Raw genomic sequence first — 24,426 nt, 5'->3', positions numbered from 1 at the left:
TATGTTCATCTCTATATCTGTCAATCTTCCAATGAGATAGTTATGAAAAGTTGATTATAAGAAATGTAGAATTATATCCTCAATATTCATCTGGGTATATAAGTTGTGATATACTTCTTTAAATATATTACACACACACATATATACACACATATACATACAATATGTAGTAATAACACACACATCATTACTATGTGTAAAGGTTGTATACATCCTATGCTGTCTTGGAAATAAGCAAACTCTCTTTTTTATTTTTTTGTTAATCCTCATCCAATGATATTTTCCCATTGATTTTTAAAGAGAGTGGAAGAGCCCTAGCTGATTTGGCTCAGTGGTTAGAGCATTGGCCTGCAGACTGAAGGGTTCCAGGTTCAATTCCAGTCAAGGGCACATGCCAGGGATATGGGCTCGATCCCCAGTAGGGGGGCGTGCAGGAGGTAGCCGATCAATAATTCTCTCTCATCACTGATGTTTCTTTTTTTTTAAATATATTTTTATTGATTTCAGAGAGGAAGGGAGAAGAAGAGATAGAAATATCAATGATAAGAGAGAATCACTGATTGGCTGCCTCCTACACACACCCCTCCCCCCACTAGGGATTGAGCTCACAACCTGGGCATGTGCCCTTGACAGGAATCAAACCTGGGACTCTTTAGTCCGCAGGCTGACGCTCTATCCACTGAGCCAAACCAGCTAGGGCATCATTGATGTTTCTATCTCTTTCCCTCTCCCTTTCTCTCTGAAATCAATAAAAATATATTTTCAAAAGAGAGAGAATGGAAGAGAGAGAAAGAAACATCGATGTGAGAGAGACACATCGATTGGTTGCCTCCCGCATGCGCCCCAACCCAGGCCGGGGATCGAGCCTGCAACCGAGGTGTGTGCCCTTGGCCAGAATTGAACCTGGGACCCTTCAGTCCATGGGCTGATGCTCCATCCACTGAGCCAAACCAGCTAGGGCGCAAACTCTCTTAAAGTATAAGGACATACTGTATCGTATCAACACTTTGAGAGCAAGTAGAAACAACAGCCCAAGCAGAATTTAGCTTTCAGGAACCCCTCTACATTTAAAGACATTTAAATATTCCCATGTTCTCAATTTTAATAAGAAAGGAACTTACTCTTTCAGCCCTGTCTCTGCACTGTTTCCAGATATATCTGAACCCAGAGAAATGCCAGCAGGAGACTGTCGTCCAGTAAAGCCAGATGAAGAAAAGGAGAGTCCATATGGTTCAAAATTGAGAACTAGAAATTTAAAACAATAAGAATGGTTCATATTTAAAACAAAGCCAAAATTATTTTTTAAAAGGCAAAAATTATCAAAGTTACCATCATTACTGAAATAAAATAACTGAAGACTAGAATCCAGTGACAATTTTTAAACTGGAAGGGAACTTGAAGATGACTAACCAAATATTTATAATAATAATAACAAAACAGCTATGATTTATTTAATACTACTACAGTCTTCATACTATTAGCTGATCAAAGACGGTACTTCATTTTTATCATTTTACCTCCCTTACAACCTAAAAAAAAACTCAATTAGGAAAGACAGCTAATAGCTGCACAAACTATATCTACTGAAAAGTTGCTGCTCTCAAGCAAAAATGTTTAAGCAGCTATGAATGAAGAGATGACTGTATTTTGCTTAACAAAATGGCACATTCCTGTACCGAATAGACTGACATAGCCCTCAATGTGAAATCTCCCTTACTGATGAAGAACAGGTTTACTCAGGTTCAGATTCCATTGAGCTTGTATACCCAAATGAATTCAATCAGAGCCATGAAAATTCATATTGTTATTGTGGTAGAGCAGATGCCAATATACAGTCTCTTCTTTCTAAGTAACAGAACCCTTGATTCTTAGCTAGGTACATGGCCACCCAGAAAAGAGATGACATTTCCAGACTCCTTTGACATCTTTCTTCCCTCCCTTCCTCTTCTATATTCATGAAGCCAACATTAATCCTAGGCTGGCTATTTATGATTTCTTTAATGGGAAAGAGCAATAACCTGCTTTGTATAAAGTCCCACTATGTATATTTGTTTTCCTAACTGCCACATTTATCCTTTTTCTTCTTAAATCATAAAAAGTACCTAAGAATATATTAATGTGGATATCCTCATTTTACAAATGAAGAAATTGTGGCAAAGAGGTTGCCATGAACTTACCCAAGATTACAAAGATAGGAAATGATACAGGCAGATAAGAAAGAAAAAGAAATCAGGCACTTTGGTTCCAGAGTTTCACTCTCAACTACTATATTACATTGCCTCCTCCAAAGAAGCATAGCCCTCAGTGTGAAATCTCCCTTACTGACAGAGAACCTGACCCAAAGAGTACCAAATAAATGTTTGTTTGTTAGCTAAATGAATGATATAGAAGAGGAATCAATGTGCAGTAGAAAAAAGTAATGGGCAAATTGATAATCAGAACTGAGTTCTTGATGTAGGTCAGGTGTTAACTAAGTATACGAACTAGACCTTCATTTCTTTATAAAGTGAAGAGTTCAGACTAGGTCAGCAGTTTCCAAATGCTGATGTGATAACCAGAATCAAGCTGACTTCACCGAACACCCACAGGCCTTTGTGTACATACAACCAAGCTTTCAGAGATTTAGATACAGAAGGTATAGGGAGAGGGCCATGTCCTGTCTTATAACTGATTTCTCTCCCCATGATGTAACAGATAGCCTAAGCTCATGAAATTTGGATTTTACTTTAGAAAACTTTCCAAAAACAGATTTTGGAAGAGAAGGGAAGAGCCTAATTTGAGAACTTAACCCCATTTATAATGATGTTCTATGGGGGGGAAAGTACTTGGCAAAGGAATTCATTGGTTTGGGGAATTCCAGGACTATCTATTACATTTATATCAGCCACTTAGTTTATTTTAAGAATAGAGACAGGCAGTGCCAGGAACAAGGCTCTTCGTCCTATCTCCTCTTCCCTAACCCACCCCTGAATTGTAGCAATAGCAGGCTGATGGCCCAGACACACTGAAAATAAGGAATATGGCAAATGGTCCACATCTCCCACTCTGGAACACCAGATTTTCACTCCTTGCCCTGGATGTCATAAGGCTATATGCACTACAGTCACAGGTCGGGCAATTATAACTCAAAATTTTATTTACCACCCCTCCACACACACACACACATTCCATCAATACAGGGTATCACTGTGCTAAACAAAAACTTTAAAAGAACAAATACTTCTAAAAAAAGATAACATCATGCCTATTATTAGTGTTTATACTTTTGGGTCTCATTTTAGGATCAACCATTTAGTTGTATTCCTATGCCTAGCACAGAGCCTGGAAAATATTAAGTACTCAATAAAATCATTAAATGATTTAAATCATTAAATAATTTCCTCCTTACTAAAATCATGACAGAAATCTTTCCTTGACAGGCTACATTTCTTATATGTAGTTTAAGTTATTCTTTCCTGTCTTAGCTGTTTCTAACATCACTCATCACATATTTTGTTGGAGGAAGTGTTCTAACACACTTAAGATATACAAGACTGCACAGAATGAAAATGAAACTCACTAGTCCATAGAACCAGTTTTTTCCTGAAACTGTTTCACAGGTATGCTCACACTACTATCTGTCAGCCCTCTATCACAGTGACCAACATGATAATTCCACCTGCCAGGTCTTTTGAAATTCCTGGATGGCTGTCTTATCTTAGGCACTGCTGTGTAGGAAGCCTATGACTTTAGGAATACCTCTAGGCCAGTGGTCGGCACACTCATTAGTCAACAGAGCCAAATATCAACAGTACAACAATTGAAATTTCTTTTGAGAGCCAAATTTTTTAAACTTAAACTTCTTCTAACGCCACTTCTTCAAAATAGACTTGTCCAGGCCGTGGTATTTTGTGCAAGAGCCACACTCAAGGGGCTAAAGAGCCGCAGTTTGCAGACCACAGCTCTAGGCTAACTGTTTTTTCCTGGGTTTCCAAAGACCTAGTCAGGGTAAACAAGTCTCAACTACTATATTACATTGCCTCCTCCATAGATGCATAAAAAAAGATGTCCCACCCTGGCCAGTTTGGCTCAATGGTAGAGTGGCGGCCTGCACACCAAAGGGTCTCAGGTTCAACTCCTTGTCAAAGGCATTACCTGATTGCAGGTTCGTTCCCCAGCCCCAGTATGGGCGCATGCAAGAGGCAACCCATGGATGTGTCTCTCTCACACTGATATTTCTCTCTCTCTCTTCCCCCCCACCCCCTTCCACTCTCTCTCAAAATCAATCCTTACCCATGGATATTTTTTCCATTAAGGAAAAAAAAAAAAGATACCCCTATAACCCAGCCTATAAACTCATAAAAAATTACCTTTTTCCTGGGAAAGCTTTTCCTCCTGCCGCTGGTGGTGAGGTTTGTACGGTGCTGCCCCCTGACTGAGTTCTTCAGCCACATGACTATCCAGAAAAGATAAGGAAGCATCTACCTATATTAAATTGAAGCAAAAATCAGGAATTAAAAAATTTACCCTAAAACAGTATACTGTACGTTCACATAAGTACTTTCAGCCCATATATCCTAAAAACATTTTTTAGGTGAAAAGCAGAGATTCAATTCCAAAAGTACTACCTAACTCTGTAGCTTTCTGAAACATCTATAATCAAATCACTCAGCTAAGTCATGTGCAGTTACTACTAATTTCACTGCACTGAGGAATACATTTTTGAGTACCCAATTTATTAGGGCATCATGTTAGGTCCTATGATAGAGACAGAAAAAGACACAGTTCCTGCCCTCATGAGACTTGTAACCTACCAGAGGATAAGACACATCATATACTAGAGCTATAATCTGTATTAGTTTCCAGCTGTTGAGGGATAAAAACAAGGTGCTGACAACATTCGTTCCTTTTGGAGGCTCCAGGGGAGAGTAAGTTCCTTGTCTCCTCCAGCTTCTAGAGGGCTGCCAGCATTCCTTGGCTGTGGCCACATCCCTCTGATCTCTGTTTCTATAGCTACTCTGCCTTCTCTACACTGAACTCTTGCCTCACTTTTCTAAGGGCCCTTGTGATTATCTCATGCCTACTTGGACAATCCAGGAAAATTCCCCCATCACAAAAATCCTTAACTTAATTACATCTACAAAGTCCCTTTTACCATTTAAGGTAACATACACACACGTTCCAGAGATTGAGATGTGAACCTCTTGGGGAGCTATTATTCGGCCTCCCACAGTGCCTTTGATTTAACTATCCAATTCTTTTCTATCTGAAAATGATGTTCAAAAATCTATAGAAAATTACTTAAAACTAATTTCAACAGGAATAGAAGAGTACAAGAGAATGATTAAATAAATAAACAAAAAACAAGAGATAGAGAATGAGTAAGGGAAAAAGGAGAAGAGAAAAAGTAAGAAAAGAAAAATGAGATATACACAAGAGGATAGTAGTGATAACCTCAGAAACCAGAAACTAGCTTCTCTTGATTTAGCCAAATGTATGCAAACAGCTGATAATTTAGAACAGCAAGTAAGTCTCAAATATTTAAGTGGCTTGTCACACTCTGAATTTGGAAAGGTTTAGTTTCACTAAGATTCTTGGAGAAAAGAGGAAGTGAGGTTATTTCCTAGTTTAATTTTACATGCAGCATCAATGAATGTCTCTGAAATGTCTACCAAATGTTAAAGCAAGGCCTCTACCTTTGAGGACCTATTGAGAGAACAAAGGAACAAAGCTTCAAAATTAATACAAGTCATGAAAATCTAAATCAGAATTAGTGGGAATACTGCCCATCCTCTTCTCTTTATCAACTATATGACATCTAACATATAAAAATTTGAGCAAATCTGGTTTCCTTTTGAAAGTTTTCTGATTTACACCAATCTGAGGGACAGACTGGTACAAATTCAGAGGGTGGGCAGTAACTGAGTGCATTGGGTTAAAAGGGGTGGTGACTAAAAGGAGGTGAAAGAGAGAAAGTTTGGCGGCAGGTTCCAAAGTGGTAAAGAATTTAGACAGTGGATGGACATGGAGAACTATCTTTTACATTCTCAAAGAAAAGAGAGGAATAATAAAACAACATATTAGAGTTCAAAGGAGATCAAAATTCTTGAATTACTATATATTCAAAAAGATTGTCAGAGCACAAATCCCTTCACTGCAGTTCTTCAGAAGAGACACTCTTCAATTCCTGACTTAGGATCACTACTGCACAGAAGCTCTCAAATTCTCTTATACTAGTGTGAGAAACATTCCAACCTACAGAAACTATATTTTGATATATTCCTGACATATCACAAATGCAAAAATTATTCTGTTTAAAGATTATGCAATTTTTAAAAAGGTGGAACACAAATGTCTTACCACCATGTCTTCACAACTCTTATTAACTGGAAGCAAACTCTTCATAAGTTCTGCATTCTCATGCAAATGCTTTAGTTCAAATGCATGCTGTCTCAGACAAGTATCCAAAGATACCGTAAATTCCTGGATTAATCTCTCAACAATGTTAGAAGAGTGTGCCTGAGGTGTCAACTTGGTCACAGCAGCAATTAGCCAGGCTTTTGTTTCTGAAGAAATGGAGTCATTCATAAGTAACTTGTAGAGCTTGGTTATAACTTCTTCTGGCGTTTCCTTATCTAAGAGGTAGGAATACTCCCCTAATACCTATGAGTAAAACAAGGAGATGTTTATATACAAATATCACGTTATACAGCAAACTATACTTGGAAATCTAAACAAAGTGCCTATTGCTGAAGTGAATTTAATCTAGATTAAACATATTCTCATAGTAAAAAAAATACATTAAAGATTAAATTGTACATATTAGTTCAAAATTATACCAAGATTGGAACTCGATACAAAAATGTTTTCTACATCTTGATCATTAACAATATACAGAACAGACACATTTACCAATTAACCTTCTTCTGAACTTCCACGTTTGGTTGTTGGTTTTTACAAGCATTTTCACATTCTGTTATTACTTTCTAATAAAGTATTTAAATGAGTGGTTCTCACATGCTAGCATACATAAGAGTCACCTGAAGAGTTTCATTAAAATACAGATTTCTAGGCTCTAACCACAGATATATGAAAAGAGATTGTCAAAGAGTACAAATCCCTTCATTGCAGTTCTCCAGAAGAGACACTCTTCAATTCCTGATTAGGATCACTACTGAACCAAAGCTCTCAAATTCTCTCTCAAACTAATGTGAGAAAAATTCCAACCTACAGAAACTATAGTATGCCTGTGGTGATAATCTGCACTGCACAATTTGAACAAGCATCAGCTGATTCTGATGAAGATGACCCACAGAACTTTGAAGAACACTGATCTACATTACATATCATTTTTCTTACATCTAACTTATCCAGGAGATATATAATCCTACTGGTCTAAAAATCACTAATAAACTGACAACTCATGAAGTGTGAGACCTTTCCTAAATAGTATTTATTAAGTATTTTCCTATCGTTGGTGTAATATTGGCACTAGCAAGAAAAAAGAGGGAGGTGAGGTGACAGTCAAGGGAAGATGTATCGCTTAGTAACAAGAAGAGGAGGAAAAAGAAATAAGACTCATTGCCCTGGCCGGTTTGGCTCAGTGGATAGAGCGTCAGCCTGCAGACTGAAAGGTCCTGGGTGCCATTCCAGTCAAGGGCACATGCCTGGGTTGCAGGCTCGATCCCCAGTAGGAGGAGTGCAGGAGGCAGTCAATCAATGGTTCTCTCTCATCATTGATGTTTCTACCTCTCTCGTACGCTCTGAAATAAAAAATATTTTTTTTAAAAAAAAGAAAAGAAATACGACTCATTAAGTTCAATCCTTAAGTAGTAAGATAATTTTTTGAGTGCTTTAATAAAAGTGGTTACCTCTTTAGAAGAGCAGGTAACATAAATCCCAGTTCAAAAATTGGTGAATTTATATTTCTAGGAAGATGGAGTAGAAGCATTTTTCCCACATTCTTCCCATGAAATACACCTAAAAACCCTTGATGTTACAAATAAAACACATGTAAAAAGACTCTGAAAGGTGAAGAAAAGGCAAATCGCTAAGGACTTTGGGACCTAAGGAACAATACAGTGAGGTACCTGTTGCCTCAGACACCCCAAACTGGATACTGGAGAACTAACAACCTGGAAACACCAATGGGCTCAAACAAAAAAGTCCCAGGAAAAGCCTGCCCTCTAGCCAAATAGCCAGGAAGACAAAAAGCTTGGACTCCAGCTAAGCACCACACAGAAAAAAACTGCAGCCCTACCCATACCAGCAAAGGCAGAGTGGAGGGCCAAGACTTCAACCCCTGCCAGGCTGTAAGAGGCACAACTCCCCACAAGGATGGTGACAGAGAAGGCCAAGTGGGGATCAGGACTTTCATCCCACCAAGCTGCAGGGGCCCACTCCCTGGCTGTGTCCGTGAAGGCCCCGCAGGAAGCCTACATCACCTCCACCCAGGTATAAGGAGGTGCCCTTCCCCTCTCTGCTGGGGTGTGGTCAGGGGCCTGTGGAGAGTCAGCACTTTCCCCATGGCTCAGAAATAACAAGGACACCCCTTCACAGTGTCAGCAGAGGCCACTTGTTTAATCTTAACACCCTTGTCGCAACATCATCTTCAAAAGGATTTAGTCTTCATTTATGGAACACACCACCCAAAGGCAGCAGAATGCCCGTTCTTTTCAAGCACCCAGAGAACATAGCACAACCCAGACAATATCACAGGCCGTAAAACAAACCTCAACAAATTTAAAAGGAACTGAAATCACACAGTATTTTCTCTGACAATAGAATCAAACTAGAAATCAGTAACAGAAAAGATAACAGGAAATTTTCCAAACACTTAAAAACTAAACAACTCTCTTCTACACAATCTTTCCAAAAAATAGAAAAGAACACCCTCAACTCATTTTATGAAGCCAGCATTACCTTGATACCAAACCAGAGAAGAAAAATATGAAAACTACAGGCCAATATCCCTCATGAACAGAAATGGAAAAATTCTTAACAATGTTTCAAGAAATCTACAAAAACAATTCTAGATTGCCAGGCAATAAACATATAGAAACCAAAATTAAAAATCCATTTACTACTGCTCTAAAGAAAATGAATTACTTAAGTATAAATCTAACAAAACATGTACAGGATTTATATGCTGTAGAAAGAAATAAAAACACTCTAAATATATGGAATGTAAATAAATAAATAAATAAATACATACAATGACATGTCACGTTCATGGAGGGAAAAAACAAATGGCCACCAAATATAATAACCAATTTAGCATAAGGATTATCAATGCTAAAGCACTGGTGAAAGAGAGCTGAGGAAAAGATGTTCACAGACCCTCACAGAATCACCTCACATTAGTTATAAATTACTAAAAAGAAAGCACTCCTTGACAATGGAGAGATCTGAAGGTCAACGTCTTCACCAGACAAACTTACAATCACCGATAATGGAAGGAACTGAAATTACATGCATCCTGATATGATGCAGTAGGAAGTACATATGATTGCCAATGTAGAAGTCTTGCTAAAAATGTTTAACAGAACCAGAAATAATCAGAGAAATTCAGAAATGTTGGACATTCTACAACTCAATAGTATTCATCCAAAAAAAAATCAATGTCATGAAAACAAAAAGAAAATGAGGCTCATTATAAAATTCTTAAAAGGCTAAAAGAATATAAATAAATAGAATTTGCAAACCCTTACTGGATGTAGGATTGGAAAGAGCAGAAAAACAGCCTTAAGGGGACTTTTTTTTGGACTGTGAATATAAACTGTATCTTAGATGATACTAATATTTCTTAGGTATAATAATGGTTTTATCATTATCTAGAATAATGTCATTCTTACGAGATTCATGTTCAATTTTTTATGGGTCAAGTGTCATGATGTCTACAACTCAATTTTAAATGGTCCAGTAAAACAAACTATATAGAGGTAGACCTAGATATAGGTATAGCTGTTGATAGAATAAAGCAAAGATGATTAAAAATAATAACTGGGATGCCCGCCCAGTGTGGCTCAGTGGATGAGCATCAACCCATGAACCAGGAGGTCATAATTCAATTCCCTGTCAGGGCAAATGCCTGGGTTTCAGGTTCAATCCCCAGTAGGGGTCATGCAGGAGGCAGCTGATCAATGATTCTCTCTCATTGCTGATGTTTCTATCCCCCTCTCCCTTCTCTCTGAAATTAATAAAAACATATTTTAAAAAATAAAATAATAATAACTGGGAATCTAGAAGAAAAGTATAGTGGTACTTGTTATTACTAGTCTTTCAACTTTCCCATAGATAAGAAAATTAAAATTCTTAAATAAAAGTCTGGATAAAATTTAAGTTAACATGCTAAGTTTTGGCAAAACTATAAAATATTAAAATGTGCATACCCTATGACCCAAAAGTTGTACTTCTCCAAATCTCCGCTATAAACACTTACCCATATGCATAAGGAGGAATACACAAAGATGATGGGATATATGTGATTATATATGATTAAATTACATAAAATTGTGACTTACATCTTACAAAGAGATGATTTCCCTTGCTGGCTTTGATGAAGCAAACACCCATGTTGGGAAGCCCACATGGCAGGAAACTGAAGGTCATTCTAGGAACCTACAATTTTACAGCCGAAGAAGCTGATTTCTGAGCTTGGAAGTGGACTCTTTACCAGTCAAGTGTCAGATGAGACAGCAGCCCCAGCCAATACCTTGACTGTAACCCTAAGAGGCCCTAAGCAGAGAACCCAGTAAGCCATGCCTATACTCCTAACCCACAGAAACCATGAGATAATAGATTTATGTTATTTTAAGCATTAAGTCTGTGATAACATTATTTTACAGCCATTGTTAACTAATATGTCATCGTTACATGAATATTCACACATTCAAATATAGATTCACAAAGGAAACACAACAAATGTGTTGTAGACAGAGAAATCTAAACAAATACCCATATTTAAAAGACTAGACATGTGAGATAGCAGGGAGAATGAGCAGACAAGTAAACAGTTAAGTGATAGAAGGCAGCTGGCCACTGGGGGTTGCGGGGGAATTGACAGCTGAAGGAGTTAGCTGAGTAGTAGAACTGAATGATTTCTGAAGGAAGTATATCGTTAGCATTTGCTTTTATAAAAACATAATTTTATAAACATTTATGATTGAATGTACTTTGCTCACCCAACTCATAACTTGAAGAAATCTCTGTGGATAGAACACATTTTCCACATCTAGTAAAGTGAGATAAGACTGAACTGCATAAAGCCTTAATTGTTGATCTTCTGTTTCATCATCAAAACCTACAAGGAAATTGATATATCATTTTCATTAAACTCTCTAAGGACTCTGTAGTAAAAACTTTTAATTTAAAAGTCTTTACTTTACAGAATGCAACAGTTTACTAACCTTCTGCTAGTAGTCTCAGGAAGTTATTGGGAATATCAGGATGCATCACATCTCCTCCTACTGAAAACACAGCATTCATTGTCTGAATAAACCATGCATTATCAGGAGCATATGTGTCCACAGTGTTAAGAACAAGTACACTTCCAAATGCCACTTATTAAAATTATCCTTTCTGCATCAACCTTTTAAAAAATAACCAATTCATCCTAGTTTGGCATTTTTACCTTTAACCTCTGCCAATAATATGTTCTATATTCCAGTTTTATGTAAAATAGGTGTTCAATAAATCTTATTTAATAAACTTTAAAAACCAGTTCAGGTCGCTTTATCTAGCACTCTGTTTTGTACATAACAGGCATCCAATAAATAAATGGCAAGTAAATGAAAAAAATGTTCCAGCGAATTACAGACAATACATAATGGAAAATAATATACACGTCAGAGAAACTGAATGTTGTGATGTGTCTACTTGAACAAGTTGTTTAACCTCCTATCTAATCTGCTCCTCTTCAGTTCTAATATTTTATCTTTTTGCTGGCCAAACCTAGAGCACTGCCTATGATTTAAGCAATTTCCAAGATAATTTAATTAACATTATTCATTCATTCTTCCTTAGCTTTAACAACAGACATCTTAAAGAGAATGCAACCCTAAGAGGCCCTAAGCAGAGAATCCAGCTAAGCCATGCCTATACTCCTGACCCACAGAAACTATGAGATAATAAATTTATGTTGTCTTAAGCATTGAGTCTTGACCAGTAGAAATTCCTCTGACTTTTAAAAAACTAATGTGATAAGTATCATGTGAATGGAGTTCCCAACTACTTTACTGTGACAATTTCTAATATAAACAATACAGGGGTGAGCAAAAATAGATTTACAGTTGTAAGTATGCAAAACAGAGTTTGTTCTGGTATTATTATTAATTACTAGAGGCCTGCTGCACAAAATTCGTGAAGGGGGGGGGGGGGGAGGGCGGGGTCCCTCAGCCCAGCCTGCACCCTCTCCAATCTGGGACTCCTCAAGGGATGTCCAACTGCCCGTTTAGGCCCGATCCCACCTAAACAGGCAGTCGGACATCCCTCTCACAATCCAGGAATGCTGGCTCCCAACCGCTCGCCTGCCTGCCTTCCTGATTGCACCTAACCACTTCTGCCTGCCAGCCTGATCACCCCCTAACCACTCCCTTGCCAACCTGATTGATACCTAACTGCACCCCTGCCGACCTGATTGCCCCTAACTACCCTCCCCTGCCAGCCTGGTCACCTCTAACTGCCCTCCCCTGCCGGCCTGGTCGCCCCCAACTGCCCTCCCCTGCAGGCCTGGTCACCCCTAACTGCCCTCCCCTGCCGGCCTGGTCGCCCCAACTGCCCTTCCCTGCTGGCCTGATCACCCACAATTGCCCTCCCCTGCTGGCCTGATTGCCCACACTGCCCTCCCCTGCTGGACATCTTGTGTCCACAAGGGGACAGCCATCTTGTGTGTTGGAATGATGGTCAATTTGCATATTACTTCTTTATTATATAGGATTGTATTATTTTCCATACAATGTAAACCTACTTTTGCCAACCTCTGCAGTGTAAAGGATAAATGTTAGCATCCTGATCCCTCCACCCAACCCACACACCCCTAAAAACAATAAGAACTTTTACTCAGAAAAGAAATTGAGCAGGAAGTAAAGTCAAAGACAAGGAGGGACAGATAGAGAAATCAGGCAGAGGTTCCTGTATCTTCTTGCTCATAATACTGACCAACTGAATGAAAAGAGCCAGGAAAAAGCCATCCCCTAAGAAGTCTACACAAATTCCTATTTTTGACAAGAGAGGCTTGGATATCAGGAATGGAAATTATGCTGGGTCTCTGAACTCAACTTGCAAGTGAACATGTCCATACCAATCATTTTAAACCACTGTGTAACTAAAGGCATTGTATGATTATGGTTCAAACAAAGGATATTTTTCAGCCAGCTCAGCTATTTTGCCAACCAAATTGATGATAATATACTCTTCTTTGCTCTGATGTAAATATTCAAGCATTTTCTGGACAATCACTGTTATATTCTGTGCATTAGTAATTCTGTAAAGAAGTTCCAGGGTCTATTTAAGGAAGAGAAATAAAAACAGTATTATAAAACTATGCATGATAACACCAATAAATACAGTAACATATGTTTATAACACAGTTGATTCTTTCACTTTTACTAGTATGTAGATCTCCTGAGCAGGCCATTTAATAGGTGTGCAAAAAATGCACAGGTCTTAATAATGGTAACCGTTAGAAATAAATAGAACTTAAGAAAAATAAAACTAGTTTAAAAAATTAATTATGGCCGTAGCCCATTTGGTTCAGTGGATAGAGCGCTGGCCCACAGACTGAAGGGTCTCAGGTTCAATTCCGGTAGAGGGAACGTACCTCGGTTGCCAGCTTGATCCCTGGTCTGGGTCGGGATGCGTGTAGGAGGCAACCAATTGATGTGTCTCTCTCACATAGATGTTTCTCTCTCTTTCTCTTTCTCTCTCCTCCTCCCTCCCTTCTACTCTCTCTCTAAAGATCAATGAAAAAAAAATATCCTCAGGTAAGAATAAATACATAAATATAAGAATAGTTTTGTTTCAAACACAGTACCTTTTAAAATTCATAATCTTTTTTAAAAATTACAATTGTTTAATGCAATACAATGTTCTCTCAATAACTACTTTTAACTCATTGCTTCTAAGTAACTTACATGTTTAGTGGCCCTTTTTATCTTTAGTACTTTTAAAATCAGAAATAAAACTATCCACTCTTCTTAACTAGGTCCTATGTACCATTTTAAATGAAGGTATAAAGTGATTTCTCTACATGACAATTAACAGAAATATTTATATAGACACCCAAGCAATTTTATAAAAGGAAAAAGTTGAAAAAGATTAAGCAAATAATACACCTTTCCTTCCAAGAAATTAAAATCATTTTAGGAATGTTTTCATACATTCCTACATATGTAATAGGGAATGCATTATCCCATTTTACAAATATTATAGATAACAATGAAAGATTATTAATCATCATATAATATATCTTAAAATGGTACTAATAAAAAACTGGGAATAAAATGCAGGTCTTCTATTGATATAATATCTTGGACCAAAAAGATATTAATGAATCTATACAGGAAATTGGACCTAATTCCTCCAACTCATAATTTAAAACCTTTCCTGTGGATACTGACACAAGAAGTGTTTAGAAAAGTTTCTTAAATTTAGCAGAAAGAATAAAATGCTCTCAAAAGTTAAAATACACACACACACACACACACACACACACACACACACACACACACTGCCCACCACTTTAATTTCTCTCCATAATGGCAATAAAAAGTTTTAAAATTGTAACACATAATTCAAAACATCAGCTTACCTCTCTTTTAATAATGGGATCAGGATGGTCTAAGCATTCAATTATTGTCATCTGGTGTTGAAGAGCCAGAGTGGGATCCTGTTGGATAACATAGGTAAGAGCCTTCAGTCCTAAAAGCAAAAATCACATTATATGAAGTGACTTGCAACAAATACCCAGCAAATTTCAAAAGCTCTCTTTGTAATTTTTGTCAAAAGAACCAATCATCTTACCTAAATATTTGAGATTTATTTTAGGTGACAGGACAAATTTTCCAATGCACTTGGCAGCCTTCTCAAGTAATTCTGACTTGGGATAAATAGAATAGACTGTATGCACACATTCAAACAGAATAGCTAGAGAAAGAAAACATAAAAATGTCAGGGATCATGTTAAGGCATAATGAAAGAAAATATTTGTGTGGAACTCATAACAAAGCAAACTAATTAGAAGGCCAGTTGTAGTCAAAAATCTTTTTGGAACATTTTCAAAGATATAAACGTTATTGTTTTCAGACTTATACAGTTTTTAGGATTATGTATGTTAACAGTACAATTTAAAGAGAATTTTGTATAGTAACAGATAAAAATAATGCATTAATTCATGCAACAACTATTTACTGAACACTCCTATGTGCCAGACATTGCTCTAGTAGTATGGATACAGCAGTGAACAAAACAGAAAAAACCCTTCCCCCCTCAAGGAGCTCACAGTCCAATGACACATAGGTAACATTTTCATTGTTCCTATATAAATAGATATTTCTATTTGAATGCTTTAAAATAATTTATTTTAATATAATTTATTTATCTAAAATAATTTATTTTCTGGCCATTTCTACCACTTGTATACAAAAACTCTATATGTGATTTATTTCAATATAATCATTTTGGGATACTTTAGCATTTATTTCAAAGTAGAACCACTGCTCAAAAATCTTCAAATCACTTCTTTAAAAATTAACCACAAAGAATATAAAACAATCTATTGAACACCTTGATAGTGTTCAATGATTTTCTTATATAGTCAAAGATCTGATAACTATGACAGATGATCAAAGTGACACTAACATATTTTTCAAACTCTTTTACAGAGCATCAGTCGTGGGGCTGGAGCTTTGCCACGGTAAAGAAGAATCAGGTAGGCACCACTAAGTCCTGCATGGCCTATGCAATCATAGCATGAGAAGTGAGACAGACTCTGCAGCCTTAAAAACAGTTCTAATACAAGTTGAAGCATATCAAGTGTCCCTGACAGAATCACTTCTCTATTTCCAAGTTTAAAAAAGCATAACAATCGGACACTTCTTTGCATGCATGATAGATTCTAAATGTTCAACTAGCTATTTTTTATACTTGCCTATCAATTGAGGCACACATAAATACTGTGTAAAAAAACTTTATATAAACCCTTTCGATAGAAAGAGAGAGAAATCAGAAATATAAAGTGCTAATTAAGAATGGAACAGACTTAAAAAAAGAAGGGAACTGACTTGCCCTGGCCAGGTGGCTCACCTGGTTGGAGTGTCATCCCATACACCAAAAAGATTGCGGGTTCAATTCCTGGTAAGGGCACATACCTAGGTTGCAGGTTCAGTCCCAGATCGGGCTGCATAAGCAACGTTTCTCTCTCACACTGATGCCTGTCTCTATCTCTGTCTCTCCCCATCTCTCTAAAATCAATAAATATATTCTCAGGTAAGGATTAAAAAAAAAAAAAAAAGGAGGAAAAAAAGGACAAACTTTTTTCTGTAATTTAAGAAAAACCTATAAAGTAAGTTAACTGAACTTAAAAAGATACTTTGTATATTCGGATGCCTCACTATAAAATGTCTATTCTGTGCTATGAAAAAGTTGACTTTACAACTTCATGAACTAAACAGAGCCTTAACCAGCTACCCTCAGCATATTTTTGCAGGCCTGTGAACTAAGAATTGTTTTTACATTTTTTAATTGAGATATAATTGACATATAACATTACTTTCAAGTGTATAATTACAATTTATTTTTAATATTTTTATTTATTTCAGAGAGGAAGGGAGAGGGAGAGCGAGATAGAAACATCAATGATGACAGAGAAACATCACTGATCGGCTGCCTCTCGCATACCACACACTGGGGATCGAGCCTGCAACCCAGGCATGTGCCCTGACCAGAAATCAAACCGTGACCTCCTGGTTCATAGGTCGAAGCTCAACCATTGAGCCATGCTGCCTGGCTCTAATTACACTTTTAAAGGTTGTAAAACACACACACACACACACACACACACACACACACACACAAAAGAAAATACATGACAGAAACATAAGTGACTTACGAAGCCTAAAATATTTACTATCCGGTTCCCTTTTCAGAAAATGTTTGCCAAACCCCAAACTAATAATGTGACAGCCCTGAGAAAGATTAAAAATGATGTTCCATTTTCTATCATAATTGACATTTCTTCCTTATTGGATTCCTGCCATTCAGAACTCTCCTATTTTACTACAAAAACTTCTTACTACTCATCTAAAATCTAAACTTTTATATATAGATGTTCGTAAGATTTCTGGAAAGCTAGTATAGGTAAAATTAATAATTCAAAAACTGCATTTACCAGTCAACTTAGGCGTAAATGAGCTGAAAATGAATTTAATAGGTGTTTAAATTATTTTTCTCACCTAGAACTAAGTCATTTTATTCTCCAACTCTACAAAATCTGAATATAAGTCCATAAAAGCGGTCTTCTTTCCACAATGTTTGAGAGAAATGTGCTTCTGAAGATTTCTAAACATAAAAACACTAGTGGCCCGGTGCACGAAATTCGTGCACATTAAAAGGGGATTAATTAGAGAAAATAATTTAATATCGCTATTTGCCCTTTCTCTATAATAGAAGTGTCAGAGATGAAAAAAAATTAATAAAATGTATATGAAAACCTTCCTCCTGTCAGAGTCTGGGGCCCACCACGGGACCCAGAGTCAAGTCCCCGCCCACCCACATGCGCCTCAAAATCGCATGAGACCCAGACCTGGCCGCGCCCTCCCCTCCGCCCGCCCCCCCCCACCATTGAACTAGATCCAGACCCGGCCAGTCCCATCCTTGTCAAGCCCCGCCAGGCAGGGGACGTAGCCTCAGGTCCCTTGGCCCGGTGACAGGATGGGGGGCGTGGCCTGAGGTCCCCCAGCCCAGACCAGGGCAGGGGGCGTGCCTTGAGGTCCCCTGTCAAACCCCACCAGGCGGGGGGGCGGAGCCTCAGGTCCCCCAGCCCAGCACCAGGAGGGGGGCACAGCCTCAGGTCCCCCGTCAAGCCCCGCTGGGCAGGGGGACGCAGACTGAGTTCCCCCGACCCAGCACTGGGGGTGCACCTTGAGGTCCCCCGTCAAGCCCTGCTGGGTGGAGAGCACAGCCTGAGGTCCCCGTCAAGCCCCGCCGGGTTGGGGGTGCAGTCTGAGGTCCCCTGGCCTTGTGCTGCCTGGTGCGACCTGAAGTCCCCTGTCAAGCCCCACCTGGTGGGGGGCGCGGCCTGAGGTCCCCCGGCCTGCCGCTGGGGCGGGGGGAGCAGCCTGAGGCCCCCTAGCCCAGCACCAGGATGGGAAGCACAACTTGAGGTCCCCCATCAAGCCCCGCCAGGTGGGGGGCATGGCCTGAGGTCCCCTGTCAAGACCCATGGGGGCGGGGAGGGTGTAGCCTCAGGTCCCTGCTGATTGCTCGTTAAGGCTCCTTATGGGAACTTGGCCTGAGCTGTGGGTGCAGCCATCTTTGTGACAGAGTGATGGTCAATTAGCATATTCCCTCTTTATTAGATAGGATAGCTTGGAGCTTTATTTACTCTTCCAGAGCAACCCAGGTCCTAACGAAAATATCATCAAGTAAAAATTACCAAATTAAAAATTAATAGCTTTCTAACATCCACGACATTGTGAATTTATCATAGATATATTGGTTTGGAATATGCACAACATTTGAAGAAGTTCTACTGGTACCTTATCCTTCAGATGACATTACTTTCATTTTAAATAAGTTACGTCTCTGTCTACTGACACCACTCTGGCAGGGAGATGGGGTACCACCCAATGGAGCCCAGGTTTTCCACGCTGCCTCTATGACACTTTCAGAGGAGGGAATCCTGATTCATTCTGGATGGGATGTGCAAGTAGCTGCTAACACTACCCTGCCTGGGAGAGGAAGGGATACTTCATTATTGCTTCCTATGTTGCCTCCACTGACATTGAGGGGGTGGCCTTTACTAGCTTCCTCTAACACCAGCCCAGCAAAGGGAGGGAGTGGTACCTTGCTCTTCCCTACTCCTGGATAAAGTGAAATCCAGGCTTCCCACATTATCTACACTGACAATGAAGGGGGGTTGCCCCCATTAACATCTGGCAGGAATGAAATTCCTACTCCCCTCCTGGGCTTCCCTGCCACCAGCCCAGCAGGAGGGTTGGGGCACCTCCTTACACCTGGTGAGGGTGGAAATCTCAGCTCTCCTCTAAGCCTTTGCTGCAGTTGGTGGACCCAGTTTTCCTGTGTGGTGCTTGGTTAGGATAGAGGGGCTATTCTATAAACGTTTCTCTCTTGCTAGCTTGCCCTTTTCTTCTTGGGGTGTTCTGTCTGCACCTGTTGGCATTTCCAGGTTGCTGTCTGGGGTATGCGAGGCAAAAAGAAAACCCAATACTCACTATAGTGTCATTCCTTGTGTACCAAGGTCCCTAATCTGTCTACCTTCATTTCTCCACCTTTCAGAGTCTTATGTTTATTTTACATATAATGTCCAGGGTTTTTAGGTATACTTAGGGTGAAAAACAGGGCAAGGTATTTATATCTACTCCTGATGGTTCTGTATCTTGTACTCCATTTTATATAATTCTCCCAATTTACCAGTCTACTAAAAATGTCAATCTCATCTTATCAGTACCCTGCCCAAAAGTCTTCCATACCTCCAGATTTATACAGTATGAAGGTCAAACTCGTTTGGCTACCATGAAGAGACCTCCACAACATGGCCTTTCCCCCGCTCCCACTCTGAGCTGTCCTTTCAGGCTAGTGAGTCAGTGTTCGCTGAAAGTGCATTAAATATCTCCAGTTCTGCACCACATCTCATGCTCCCTCTTCCCAGAACTCTCTTCAACATCCCTTCTGGCTACCCAAATCCTACCTACCTTTCAGGGTCCTATCTATAATAATAAAAGCGTAATATGCTAATTAGACCAGACATCCTCTGGACATCCTTCCTTCCGGACAAAGCCGCAGTGGGCAGGGGCTGCAGCCGCAGCAGGCAGGGGCCGGGGGCAAGGCCCTTGCATGAATTTCGTGCATCGGGCCTCTAGTTACATTAATAAAGCCCCGTGATCTCCATCACCTCTGAATTCTTGCAATACTGACTCCCTGTACCATCCCTCTACATTCTGTCTTATACTGGTATTATGCTTTCATAAATAAGTTATATCTTCCATTATATTATAAATTCCTTAAAGGCAAAAATTATATTTTATACTTCTTCATATCCTCTACATCACTTTATACAACGCCTGACATATAGCAGATACTCAATAAATGTCTCTCATGTGATTTATTTCTTGATTTGACACTAAGGTAAATTATAATAATGGAACTTTCATAAAAATATTGTTTAGAAAATATTAAGGCTGAAACTCAACCAAATAGATAACCAATAAAGTATAATAACTTTCTCTTCCTTCCACTCAGTTAAAACATATTACTCATTGATTAATCCAGTGTCAGATACTGGGATATGCTGATGAATAAGACAGACACAGCCCCTTCCCTTATGAAGTTTATAATTTAAAATTCACATTCTTAAGCAATCAAATATTTATATTAGAATACTAGAGAGTACTATTGTTAAAACCCATGTTAGCTATAAACAATATTAATATAAATATGGAATAAAAAGCATAATGATAGAAATAAACAGAACAACCAAAACTGTAAGGTTTCTGTAGAAGGTGATATGCTGGCCTGACAGCCTACAAAGAGGCAAACTGTTGGTGTTGGCTGGTTCCAGCAATATTTTTTTTTTTTATAATATATTTTATTGATTTTTTACAGAGAGGAAGGGAGAGGGATAGAGAGCTAGAAACATCGATGAGAGAGAATCATCGACCAGTTGCCTCCTGCACACCCCCTACCGGGGATGTGCCCGCAGCCAATGTACATGCCCTTGACCGGAATCGAGCCTGGGACCTTTCAGTCCGCAGACCGACGCTCTATCCATTGAGCCAAACCGGTTTCGGCAGGTTCCAGCAATCTTAATAAGAGAAGGATGCCCCAGTGGAAAACATTAAAAAATATCCCATCAGGTATACAGTATTCTGCAAATCAAAAGGAACAGGTAACAGCGGTTATCTCCAGAAAGGGGAACTGGGTGGTGGGTGATAAGGATTGAAGGGACACTTACTGTTCACTGAATACCCTTTTGTACTTTTTGAATTTTGAACCATGTGCATATATTACCTATTCAAAAAAATAAAAACATTGAAGCTGAAATGCGATTATAAAAAAAAGGGTGGCTTTCTTCAAGAAAAACAAATTCTTAACTAATTTTAAACAGAATTCCTGGAGAGCCTTTAAAACTTTTACCCTAGACAATGACTGATTATATCTCAAGGAAAACTTTTTAACTTCCTTTAGCTGCCTGCAAAGACTCTGACACTTCTCTGGATCTTCTGACAAACCACCTGCCTCGGTAAGGGTCATCCTTACCTCTGGACCCTTAGTCTTCTCATTACATAGCAGGATCCTAGATAATGTCAACTGTTCATTATACTATACTAGAAGCCCGGTGCGTGAAATTCGTGTATGGGGAGGAGGGTCCCCTCAGCCCAGCCTGCACCCTCTCCAATCCGGGACCACTCGGGGGATGTCTGACTGCAGATTTAGGCCCGATCCCCGGGATCGGACATCCCTCTCACAATTCTGGACCGCTAGCTCCTAACCACTCACCTGCCTGCCGGCCTGATCGCCCCCAACTGCCCCCTGACCCTCCGCTGGCCTGGTCACCCCACGCAGCCTGCTGCTCGGTCGTTTGGTCGTCCCTCACTAACCCCCCTGCCAGCCTGGTCGCCTCACACAGCCTGTTTGGTCGTCCGTTTGGTTGTGATGGTCGCTTAGGCTTTTATATAGATAGATATTCGTAAGGGCAGGGGCTGTGTGTACCATATTCTTCCTTTAATCGCCCATACTGAACATGGAGAAATATAAGTCAATTAATTCTTTCCTTAATCTCTACCTAGTTTACAAATCAAGGTTTTTTGTTTTGTAGGCATTCAATAAATATGGGTTGAACAAGTGAATAAACCACTCTTACTGACTTTAATCACCATTTATACATGCAAAACCTTACTCTATCCTTTTCAATTTACTATCCCAATACACTACCATTTGCATTATTTTTCCTGTATGAGTCTTATGCACGCAAACCTTTCTCCTTATTCCTACTGCATCTTTGTCAAGCTTTTATTTCAATTAAACTAGTTCAATTTCTGCCCTCTACCCTACACTTCTACAACCATTATTTTTAAAGATCAACATTTTATCACTGTCTGAAAGAAAAAGCAACACTCTTCACCCCCATCTTCACAGTACTTCACCAGATTTAAGAAATGACTTCTCATTTGAGTTATATCTCTCAATGCCTCTTCTACTACCCTTCTGCATAGCATGCAAAATTCAAACTGTTTTATATCTATCTCTTAAATATCCCAATTTCTTCACCCAGCTTTCTCACATTGATCAATAAAGAACTAATAGTTCCTCCCTCTGGCTATTATGATTGGAAGTGTTTCTGGTTACTTTTCTGAGTTCTCCACCCTTCTCCCCTCAAACTTGTCTCCTGTCACTAAATTACTTTTTCAAGTTATATAAAATATATATAAAGAACTACTGTCTCTTCACAAAATACAGTATTATTATTCCATATATATATATATATATATATATATATATATATATATATATATAATCTATATCCTACTTATCCTTCAGTTGTGTTCTTAAATATTGCTTTTTCATAAAAACCTTCCCTGTTCTCCCCCTCACCTAAGACTAGCTGCTGTATTCTCCCACAGCACCCTGTAATTCTCCTTTATAACATTTATAGCACTGGCCCTTTCTAATCAGTGAGCTAAATGATAACACTGTTTTATTCACAGCTGTATTCCAAGTATCTTGCACAAGGCCTGACAACAGAAATTTTTAAAATATTTCACAATTAGTTGACTAATTGATGTATTTAAGAACTATCCTATTAAATATGGAACAGGTCTACTAAGTTGATGAATATTTTCAATAAAAAGATAATTTCTCTTAAAAAATAAAGTCTTGCCCTAACTGGTTTGGCTCAGTGGATAGAGCGTCAGCCTGCGGACTTAAGGGTCCCAGGTTCGATTCTGGTCAAGGGCATGTACCTTGGTTGCGGGCACATCCCCAGTAGGGGGTGTGTAGGAGGCAGCCGATAGATGTTTCTCTCTCATCGATGTTTCTAACTCTCTCTCCCTCTCCCTTCCTCTCTGTAAAAAAAAAATCAATAAAAAATATTTTTAAAAATAAAAAATAAAGTCTTAAAAGAGAGACAAATATAAAAATGAATTTAGGTCAACATTTAAAATAATGCCATAGCCCTAGCCGGTTTGGCTCAGTGGATAGAGCATCAGCCTGCGGACTGAAGAGTCCCAGGTTCGATTCCAGCCAAGGGCACATGCCCGGGTTGTGGGCTCAATCCCCAGTGGGGGGACATGCAGGGGGTAGCTGATCAATGATACTCTCTCTCATCATGCTTCTATCTCTCTCTCTCCCTCTCCCTTCTTCTCTGAAATCAATAAAGATATATTTTAAAAAATAATAATAATGCCATAATTTCAAATTATTTCCACTAGTTATTCAATACTTCCATTGAAAAATAATAACCCGTCCAGATAGTGTTGCTCAGTGGTTGAGCAACAACCTATGAACCAGGAAGTCACAGTTTGATTCCCAGCCAGGAGCACATGCCTGGATTGGGGGCTCGATCCTCAGTGTGGGGCGTGCAGGAGGCAGCCAATCAATGATTCCCTCTCATCATTGATGTTTCTATCTCTCTCTCCCTCTCCCTTCCTCTCTGAAATCAATAAAAATATATTTTTTTAAAAAAGGAAGAAAAATAATAACCCAAAGAATCACCTTAAAAATTGACATAAAATTCTATATGGAATATTCAGCTATAATACTGAAAAATACTGTTAGTCGTTAGAATAGCATTCACATGTTACCTACCATATGTGACATTGTGATTTAACTCGGCTCTTCGTAAGGATTCATCAAGAACATCATACATTAATTCACTTGTCCTGTTTAAAAGATATTTTATTTGCAGTAAAATTACAGTATTAAAACCCAATAAAACATAGTTTTTCAAACTTCTCTCTCTTTAAAACTGAGGATCTACAGAAAAGTGAAAAAATTCATTTTATGAAGCTATGGGAATTTCACTTTTTAAAAATTCCATTTGTTCTTTTTCATGAGTTTAACTTCCTGCTTTATCAAAGTTGACGAGTCAATGAAGATAAACATGTCAATCAACTCTTTCCTAAACCTGTACCTAGTTTACAAGTCAGGCTTTTGCTTGGTTGAACACACTATCTTTTATAGTTTTCTTTATAATAAGATATTTCTACATGT

The 24,426-nt window shown here is 38.7% G+C and overlaps 1 protein-coding gene across 2 annotated transcripts in view; it reads right to left on the bottom strand.

Annotated features, from left to right (window-relative positions):
* The window catches only part of AP4E1 (adaptor related protein complex 4 subunit epsilon 1), a 68,620-nt gene that overhangs the window by 19,322 nt on the left and 24,872 nt on the right, over nucleotides 1-24,426 (bottom strand). For both annotated transcript variants that reach the window (XM_079767613.1, XM_079767614.1), the window contains 9 exons: nucleotides 24,022-24,095; nucleotides 15,001-15,123; nucleotides 14,789-14,898; nucleotides 13,343-13,482; nucleotides 11,388-11,500; nucleotides 11,163-11,281; nucleotides 6,340-6,642; nucleotides 4,350-4,464; nucleotides 1,122-1,245 (listed from right to left, as the gene is read on the bottom strand). In XM_079767613.1, the coding sequence (XP_079623739.1) occupies nucleotides 1,122-1,245; nucleotides 4,350-4,464; nucleotides 6,340-6,642; nucleotides 11,163-11,281; nucleotides 11,388-11,500; nucleotides 13,343-13,482; nucleotides 14,789-14,898; nucleotides 15,001-15,123; nucleotides 24,022-24,095 (1,221 nt within the window). The remainder of the gene's footprint in view (nucleotides 1-1,121; nucleotides 1,246-4,349; nucleotides 4,465-6,339; nucleotides 6,643-11,162; nucleotides 11,282-11,387; nucleotides 11,501-13,342; nucleotides 13,483-14,788; nucleotides 14,899-15,000; nucleotides 15,124-24,021; nucleotides 24,096-24,426) is intronic.

This window comes from Cnephaeus nilssonii, assembly GCF_951640355.1.
Source record: "Cnephaeus nilssonii genome assembly, chromosome: 4".
In the NCBI taxonomy this organism is placed as follows: Eukaryota; Metazoa; Chordata; class Mammalia; order Chiroptera; family Vespertilionidae; genus Cnephaeus; species Cnephaeus nilssonii.
Note: the sequence above shows the minus strand (reverse complement) of the source record. Positions and strands in the feature narration are given on the sequence as shown.